We start from the raw sequence: 9,462 nt of genomic DNA, 5'->3' as shown, positions 1-9,462 counted from the left end.
CCCGGAGGGGAACAGGTACTCAGATACTCAGGTAACTGTGGAGGAAAGTAACTGCAGGTCAGGTTCAGTTCAGCCTCTCACTGCTTCATGTGATCACTTCAGTTACTGCACACAGAAAGTTTTCCACAGATTTAAATACAGAGATTAAACATTTTAACTTTAATTTGTAACAGAGTATTTCTGCACTTCTTCCTCATGAGTAAATATCTGAATACTTCTGTCACCACTGAGTAACAATACAGCAACGTTAAAATACTTCATCATATACGTTTGTGTTCAGAAGTCCTGTGAGCCGTGTGCTTCTGTGGGTCTGTTCTGGTCGGACTCTGCAGTGAGGAACAATCATTAATTATATAGAATCATAAAAATCATGATCAAAGGGCCTGAAAGAAAACATCTGTGAATAAATGACTGCAGGAAATCTTCAACAGGATTCAGAAACATGAAGTGAATCAGCTGATCAACAGAACCTAAATTAAAGATCCAGAGTGAGAACTCAGAACTCGTCTCCTTCAGATCTGATCCTGCAGCAACTGACAGTTCAGTGGATTAGAACCTGCGCTGAGCCGGGTCGCTGCAGTCTGGTGCTGACTGATCTAATCTGAGAAGTATTTGTGAGTAGCAGGAAACATGACAGGACCGGTTCAGATTCTCTGAGGAGCTGCAGGAGTTTACTGTTACATAAGATGCTCTGAGCAGTACCTGAATGTACCTGAGAACGGTTCTGTAGGTACTGTACTCAGGTACATTCCATATGGGGGGGTGTGGACCGTCAGCCCCGCCCACCTGAGCTCCTTTAAAAGCAGCACACCGACCCGTTTCTCCTCACTTTTCTCCTCCTTCTCTCTCCACCGGAGCAGACAGACCAACTAACTCCTCCTCACCTCACTCCATTGTCTTAACAATGTTGATGTCTCGGAGCAGCGCCGGTAGCATCGGCGGAGGTCGAGCATCATTCGGTGGTGGCGGCCGCATGAGTGCTTACAGCATGTCTGGAGGAGCAGTGAGTGGTGGTGTCCGGGTCTCTCAGGCCAGCAAGAGCTTCTCTGTCAGCGGCGGCGGTGGCGGTGGCGGTGCAGGATTCGGCTACGGTGGAGGTGCAGGTTTTGGCGGTGGTGCAGGTTTTGGAGCTGGCGCAGGTTTCGGTGGTGGTGCAGGGTTCGGAGGCGGAGGAGCATCAATGGACGACAGCCTCATCGGCAACGAGAAGTTCACCATGCAGAACCTGAACGACCGTCTGGCCACATACCTGGTCAAGGTGGCGGCGCTGGAGAAGGCCAACGGCGAGCTGGAGCTGAAGATCCGGCAGTTTGTGGAGAGCAAGACCGGCCCCTCCACCAGGGACTACGGCGCCTTCTTCGTCACCATCGCAGACCTGCAGGCCAAGGTGAGGAAGAGGGGCAGCATGGGAAATGGTGTTCAGTGCAACTTAGCTCCAGTGCAGCCGAAAGGCGGCTTTTATTTTTTAGAACTTGGTCAAAACACTAAAAGAAGAAACATGGGACCAAAAAAGAAAAGATAATTTTCTCAGAATTAAGAGCAAATTAGCTCCTGATGTAAAACAACGGCAGCTCTTAACTTCTGTACTGAACAACAGTCAGTCAGAGAACAGAAGAAACAACAGACAAGAAAACATTCACAGCACAGACGAAACAAAAAGCTGCCAGGAGTCCAATAAATATTATCTTTGTAATAACGAGAGAGAAAAAAGTCGTGAAACTTGAAGATAAAATACAAAGACGGCCATTTGTGGCTTCCATATAAATCAGCATCAAACAGGAGAAGCTGAACAATAAAGGATGAAGTCGTGTAATCTGAGGCGCTGAGGAGAGAAGCAGGGCTGCAGGTGATCAGATGTGTAGCAACAGGTGGAGCACACCTGAGAGGTGAGCAGGTGAGGCTGCTCATCTCCTCTCCTCCCAACTATCTGCCCTGCAGGCTGGTTTTCATTAACGATGTAAGCTGGATCAACGGATGATGAGCAAAACCTCTTTAATGAATCAGTTATACGAAATAAAAAGCTTCTGTTTCAAGTAAAACATTTAAAGAGCAGTTTGACAATAATTAAAAAGAAAAAAGAAAAGAAAAGTTTGAGAAGTGGATTGAAATACACTTAAAAAATATTGAACAAATTAATCATTACTGAGTTGCTCGATATGAAAATGTCTCAATAATCTGATTCATCAACATTTTGCCTTCATTAACTATAATAGTTAAAGTTCATCAGTCAAAAAAAAAAATAAAAATCTAAGAACTGCGGCAGCTTTCATCTCCCGTAGAGAACGAGACCGTACCTGGTCCAGGTGTGAAGGGGTCCAGGTGAGGCTGCCACGTCTCCAAATCTCTGTCTTCAAACAGACGACATGAACAGTTCTACACGTTTTTAAAATTCTAATATTATTTTGAGATCTCTCTCTGTCATTGGTCGGAGTCATGTGAGCGTGACATCTTCAATCTGATTGGCAGCTTGAGATTAATTTACTGATGATGCTGCAAAACTCTAGAAACATTTTTCTAATCTTTTTCTAAATGATTAATCTCTTCATACAATGTTTTATATTTATTTTCCACAATAACAATTTTTATTTTAGTTTTTCGAGATTAAACATAATCTCCATTTTGTCTTTTATTTTTATTTGATCATTCTTAAATGTTTGCATGATGATTTGATCTCTATTCGATCCTCTGACATCATCATCATCATCATCATCTGTGTTGGCAGATCCAGGCTGCCATCCTCACCAAAGGAACCGTCTTGCTGAGCATCGACAACGCCAAGCTGGCTCAGGACGACTTCAGAGTCAAGTCAGTAACTCTTTTATTTACTTGCATGTCTATTTTATTTCCTCAAGTTTGTAACATATAAAGTAGAATTATTAATCACACAAATGTAAAGTAAGAAATTAAACTGAAGCCTTCAAATCATCTGAAGAATCAGCTGATCATGACACTCAGCTGGATGACAGCAGCTTCACTCCCTCAGCTGGACGACAGCAGCTTCACTCCCTCAGCTGGCTGATGTAGCTTCTTTTAAATAACTGCTGATGAACCTCTGTGCAGGTTTGAGAATGAGCTGTCCATGCGTCAGTCGGTGGAGGCCGACATCGCCGGGCTCAAGATGCTGATGGGAGAACTGGCAGCAGGCAAGACCGACCTGAGCATGCAGATCGACAGCCTGCAGGAAGAAATGGTGTCCATGAAGGCCAACCACGAGGAGGTAACAGTCCTTCACAGCACCTCTGAAACACTGTTCAGGGGCTTTAAGTTCTGCTAACACATAACAAGTCTTTAAGTCTTTAAGTCTAAGAATGAACATGTACCTTACTGACCTCGGCCTCCCTCCTCCTGCAGGACCTGATGAGCATGCGGACTCAGATGACCGGTCAGGTGAACGTAGAGGTGGACGCTGCTCCACAGGCCGACCTCAACTTGATTCTGGCTGAAGTCAGAGAAACATATGAATCCGCCGCTGCAAAGAGCCAGCGAGAGCTGGAGACCTGGTACCAGACCAAGGTGGGGAGGAGACTTTTCTGTTAACAAACAGACATGTTCAACCGCTACGACTTGTTTGTTGAGGTGATGTTGAATTCTTTCTGTCCGCTCTCAGTCGGAGGTGCTCAGTAAGGAGGTGGCCACCACAGAAATGACGCTGAAGAGCACGACGTCGGAGGTGAAGGAGGTGAAGAGTCAGCTTCAGTCTCTGGAGATCGAGCTCCAGTCACAGATGAGCATGGTGAGGACACAGTGCTACCTCATTATAATGCTAACTTTGTTAGCATGTTAGCCAACTTCTGAATAGTTGTTTTTATTGTTTCATAGAATCAATGTGTTGCAGATGAATGTTGCTTTATCTGATCAGGGATCCTCGTAGGGATCAAGATTACATAATTGATATTAATTCACTTTACATTCATATCTAGTGTTGAATATTTATTTTAAACACGCTGATGAATAAGAAGAAATGATTTTAAAGCATCAAAGACAACACGAGTCAGAGAGAGGAATATAAAACTGCATCATCTGCGTAGAGAAATACATCAAAGCATTGATTAGGAACAATAACAATGTTTTCGTAACTCAGGTGAGTTTATTAATGTTTTCTGTCTGGATTATTGATAATTGAACACATTGAAAACATCTCATGTTTGTTTACTTTACGGATACGATGGTTGTTGTTGATCTGCTAGAAAGTTCTTTTCTGATTGGCCCTCACAAATGATAAACACGACTCGTCCGTCTCCTGCAGAAAGCCTCTCTTGAATCCCAACTCAATGAAATCCAGAGTCGCTACGGCAACCAGCTGAACGGGTACCAGATGCAGGTGAGCGCTTCAGACTGTCTGAAACATGTTAAAGTCTGTTAGCTACAGTTAGCATCAGCTCTGACACACTGCGTACCTGTGCAGGTGACCATGATGGAGGAGCAGCTGGTGCAGCTGAGGGCCGACCTGGAGAGGCAGGGACAGGAGTACCAGATGCTGCTGGACATCAAGACCAGACTGGAGATGGAGATCGCAGAGTACAGGAGGCTGATGGACGGAGAGGGGTAAGAAGACAGACCGGACTCAGAGCGTCACGTTAAGACCTGAAGTAGACACGTGGTTTAGAGTTACTGACGAGGATTAATGTAAAATCAATCGATCAAATTGAGCTTTTGATTTTCAATGATTCAGTAATCCGTACTCCTGACAGCATGTAGCTGCTTCTGACAGCAGAATTCTAAATGTGTAAATGAACAACAATCTGTTGATCATTTACACAACACAACTACTGCCCACCTTCTTCATCCAACAATGTGTCTCCTAAGAATGAAATATTTTCTGTAATGTTGTCTAGTATTGAAACAGACTGGTGAATATTATGGGATGTTTCTGAAGCTCCCAAACATTCACAGCGAGACATTTTAAAGTGCTTCAAAATATATAATCCAAATGGGCTTTTACCAGATTTAAACAATGAATGAGAGTTGATGGAGACAAACAGCAGGTGGAGCTAATTCTCCATCGACGCCAATATACCATAGAAGAAGAAGAAGAAGAAGAAGAAGAAGAAGAAGTAGAGGCAGTGAGCGCTCCAGTCAAACGATCAAACATGAGGAAAAATAAACAAATGCAAAAACTATAAAATACACTGAAATACAAATAAAGAACAAAAAAAAAATCGTCGGTCTGAATGTTGATAACACAGTTAATAAATGTATTTGCTTATTTTCTAAGTCAGAAAACTTTCAGAATTGTGAGAAAAGAGACTTCAGATGATGTCATCACAGCGCGGTGACATCACAGTGTCTCAGCTGGTCTTTTCTAACTTCCTGTAACTTCTCTCCTGCAGATCATTGTCCTCCTCCTCCACCTTAGTGTCAGCCGGTGGCTCCTCCTCCTCCACCTCCTCCTCCTCCACCACCACCACCACCGTCATCACAAAGGTCATCGAGGAGACCATCTAAGTCCAATCACACGTCTGTCTGACCGGAAGTGGAGTCAAATCTCAACCTTTAACTTTCCTGCGTTGGAGAGCTGCAACATGATGAAGAGTTCGTCCTCCTCACCAGCCCGCGGAGTCTCCACCTCACTCTCTCTTTCTGCTGTAACGTAAAAATCATGATCAGTCCACAGATTCTGAATCTGTGAGGGGGAAATTCAAGCTTTCTTGATAATGTGGGCTGAGGCCGACCTTATGTCTGATGCTTCAAGGAATAAAACTCAATAAAACTCCACTCAGTCTCAGTGTCTCTGTCTCATGATCTCACAGTTCTGGTTCAGATACACCCTGTTACAGTACAGAGATGGTGTCACAGTTATAAACTGGATCGTCTCCCTGAGCGGTCAGAACTATTCTACAGCATTAATCTACAAGCAAAAGTCATAAAAACTAAATTCAGCCTGCAGATGATCTGAAACTGCTGATCAGACAGTCTAATGTGGTCCAAGTTCAGACTTCATACCAACATCACTGAAATACACACTCAGCTTCACTGAGGAGATTAGATAGATAGATGGGCATGTTTCTGCTCTGTTGTTGTTGTCTGTTCTCCAGCATTGTTTACAGTTTGAGCTTGAACGTATCTGACCTGAGGCCTGTACTGCGAAGCCAGTTTAGTGTGTTAGCAGGTATGTTGAGTCTAAAGCCAGGCCTCCCTGAACTACAAAGGTGGCTCTCTTTTAACCCGGCTAGATCACCATGGTAACTTATGCTTAGCTCATAACCTGGTCCCGGCTATAAAAGCGCCGCTGTTTCACTGTGTAACACCATTCATTGAGAACCCGGTGGACCTGGGAGCAAGAATAATTCATCAGCACTACGACGTGAGCGGCTTCTTGGAGATCGCGCTGATCCGCTGGCATTTCCTGATGAAATTCTCTATGAGCGATATAGATTTTTCAGCTGAGGGAATACGGTACATTTGCTCACTTATTGAGCCGAGTGTCAGGAATGCCACTGAAGAAGTTGTGCGCTCACTGTCGGGCAAACTGTTTGTGTAGCCCTTCATGTTTTTTTGCCACGGGAACTTACTTACATTCAGTTGGTGATGCAGAAAATCTGAGCAAGAACACACACTGACAGAATGATGGGCAGCTTGGCTACATACCACTCTGAATGATGTTTTTGTATTTGGCTCTAACTTGCTGCCATGTCCGACTGCTGCTCCCACATCTTAATAAAATGCAATATGAAATATTAATTAGGCCAACCTAGTATTTATTTGTCAGAGATAATGAGTAAAGTTAATCATTTCTTTGATGTGGCCATGAATAACCTGATGAACTGATCAATGTTTCACCCGTTGTAGGGCAGTGTACACCCAAACACAAATCTGACAGGCTGGAGCTGTTTTCACTGTCAGAAAGCTCTTTATTGTCATTGTACAGGGACAGTAGCTACATTTGCTTATTCATCCCGACACAGTAATACAAAAAACACTGAACATTTGTAGCCTACGCACACTCAGCCTCGCTTTCAATAAAACACACACGTGCATTCTATAACTGAGATCAGTAAAATGTGAAAACAATATAGACATCATTCAAAAATGAAAACAGATAGTTGTTACTTCAGTGTATTTATTTTTTAAATGGATGAGGGTTAATATGTAAAAGTTGCACAATGTTGAGCTTTCAGAAATTAAAACATTAAGAGCTTAATATAATATTGATCATAATATTAATCATTGTTAACTTACGCATTTACACGGTCAGCAGTTTTCTGCCAGCAGCCCTCCCTCGCTCTGTTGGCGGCGACAGTGTTACTTTTTGCCGTGATGGTTTCTTTGAATTCTTCATAGTCCTGCATAATAACAATCTGCTCATCTTGAGTAAAATATGTGGCCCGGGATCGATCCATTTTCACACGGAAGTAGAATAATATGACGTCAAACGCCCCCTTTTATGTGAACGCGCGCAGAGCACAAAGCAGAGAACCGGACTTAACAAAGTAAGTTGATAACCACCGTCGCAGTACCGTTTAACTCTGATTGGGGACTCGGGGCTTTGTTGAGCTGCATCATGAGCACAAAGCCTGGCTATGTTGAGCCCCCTTCACAGTACAGGCCTCAGGTGAGAGCAGCATGTGCACAAGAATGATTGACACTTCTCAGACACGCCCCTTGGTTCTGATTGGTTGTGTTCACCTGTGGTGGATTCTTGCAAATGTCACTGGGTGGAGCCACAGACAGCTGACCTGTATCTGATTCTACTGTCACATCATAATAACAATTTTAACAAATATAAAAATAGTTACAGACTGCAGCTTTAAGGCTTTAAAACGTCATACATGAGGCTGGCATGTAATAGGCTGAGGAGACAGGGGAGGGAACAAGGAGTCACCTGCGGCTGTAGGACACACGGTGGGCTTAGAAGCTGCTAGTTAACAGTCTTGTTAAATGGCGCATTAAAATGGAGGAGGTTTGGGACAGAAACAAGAAAAAAAAAAGTCTGAGGTTGCAGCTATTTTGTTGACATTTTGAACTGAATACTGAAATAGATGACGAGGAAGTCTGAAGATAAGAGCAGAAGGTTTTTGTTGGATTTTGATTCAGTACTCAGTAAATAAACATAAAGAAGAAGAAGAAGAAGAAGAAGAAGAAGAAGAAATGTTTTATAAAATGAGACAAAAATATTTTATTATTTTCACACTGAATGATACAAAAGATGTGAGGTGAGTTTTTTAACAACAGTAAAATACACAGACACACAAACACTCATGTCAGCACTGTGTGTGTGTGTGTGTGTGTGTGTGTGTGTGTGTGTGTGTGTGTGTGTGTGTCAGAAGCTGAGTGAGAAGGCTCTGTAGGACAGGTTGGTGAACACTTCGATGTGATCACTGCTGCCTCCTGCTGTCAGCACCTGGAACACACACAGATCCAACTCAGCACCGATTCAACAGTCTGACATCAAAGTTTCTGAAGGACAAGAACCTAAAAACTGAAGGAGGACTACGACTCCCAGGATGCATTTCTTCCTTATTTTCAGCTTTTTGCAGGTGTTGTGATGCTGAACCACCGACAACACTGAGTCTCATCTCTGTTACTGTTTCTACTCTATTCAGTGTAGTTTGTGTATTTAGACTTTTTCCGCTTCAGTGAGGATGTGGTGCGTTCACGGTCTCGCCCTATACTCAGTGAGGATGTGGTGCGTTCAGTGTCTCGCCCAGCGCTCAGTGAGGGTGTGGTGCGTTCGGTGTCTCGCCCTGCGCTCAGTGAGGGTGTGGTGCGTTCGGTGTCTCGCCCTGCGCTCAGTGAGGATGTGGTGCGTTCGGTGTCTCGCCCAGCGCTCAGTGAGGGTGTGGTGCGTTCGGTGTCTCGCCCTGCGCTCAGTGAGGGTGTGGTGCGTTCAGTGTCTCGCCCTGCGCTCAGTGAGGGTGTGGTGCGTTCAGTGTCTCACCCTGCGCTCAGTGAGGAGGTGGTGCGTTCAGGGTCTCGCCCTGCGCTCAGTGAGGATGTGGTGCGTTCAGGGTCTTGCCCTGCGCTCAGTGAGGATGTGGTGCGTTCACTGTCTCACCCTATACTCAGTGAGGATGTGGTGCGTTCACTGTCTCACCCTATACTCAGTGAAGGTGTAGTGCGTTCGGTGTCTCGCCCTATACTCAGTGAGGATGTGGTGCGTTCAGTGTCTCGCCCTGCGCTCAGTTAGGATGTGGTGCGTTCAGTGTCTCGCCCTGCGCTCAGTTAGGATGTAGTGCGTTCACTGTCTCACCCTATACTCAGTGAGGATGTGTTGCATTCAGTGTCTCACTCTACACTCAGTGAGGATGTGGTGCGTTCAGTGTCTCGCCCTGCGCTCAGTGAAGGTGTGGTGCGTTCGGTGTCTCGCCCAGCGCTCAGTGAGGATGTGGTGCGTTCAGTGTCGCGCCCCGCGCTCAGTGAGGGTGTGCTGCGTTCAGTGTCTCGCCCTGCGCTCAGTGAGGATGTGGTGCGTTCAGTGTCTCGCCCTGCGCTCAGTGAGGATGTGGTGCGTTCAGGGTCTCG

General features: G+C 44.8%; 2 protein-coding genes across 3 annotated transcripts in view; one reads left to right on the top strand and one right to left on the bottom strand.

The window, feature by feature from the left end:
- The first annotated feature begins 847 nt into the window (after window positions 1-847).
- Window positions 848-9,462, top strand: part of LOC115576003 (keratin, type I cytoskeletal 13-like) — a 10,489-nt gene continuing 1,874 nt past the window's right edge. Inside the window, exons 1-8 of the mRNA XM_030408462.1 lie at window positions 848-1,387; window positions 2,723-2,805; window positions 3,061-3,217; window positions 3,352-3,513; window positions 3,608-3,733; window positions 4,247-4,321; window positions 4,406-4,545; window positions 8,147-8,148. Coding sequence (XP_030264322.1) covers window positions 905-1,387; window positions 2,723-2,805; window positions 3,061-3,217; window positions 3,352-3,513; window positions 3,608-3,733; window positions 4,247-4,321; window positions 4,406-4,545; window positions 8,147-8,148 — 1,228 coding nt within the window. The 5' untranslated portion in view covers window positions 848-904. The remainder of the gene's footprint in view (window positions 1,388-2,722; window positions 2,806-3,060; window positions 3,218-3,351; window positions 3,514-3,607; window positions 3,734-4,246; window positions 4,322-4,405; window positions 4,546-8,146; window positions 8,149-9,462) is intronic.
- thoc6 (THO complex 6) overlaps window positions 8,090-9,462 on the bottom strand; it is a 36,932-nt gene continuing 35,559 nt past the window's right edge. For both annotated transcript variants that reach the window (XM_030408465.1, XM_030408464.1), the window contains one exon: window positions 8,090-8,341. In XM_030408465.1, coding sequence (XP_030264325.1) covers window positions 8,261-8,341 — 81 coding nt within the window. In that variant the 3' untranslated portion in view covers window positions 8,090-8,260. The remainder of the gene's footprint in view (window positions 8,342-9,462) is intronic.

The sequence above is a fragment of the Sparus aurata genome, chromosome 23 (assembly GCF_900880675.1).
Source record: "Sparus aurata chromosome 23, fSpaAur1.1, whole genome shotgun sequence".
Classification (NCBI taxonomy): Eukaryota; Metazoa; Chordata; class Actinopteri; order Spariformes; family Sparidae; genus Sparus; species Sparus aurata.
Note: the sequence above shows the minus strand (reverse complement) of the source record. Positions and strands in the feature narration are given on the sequence as shown.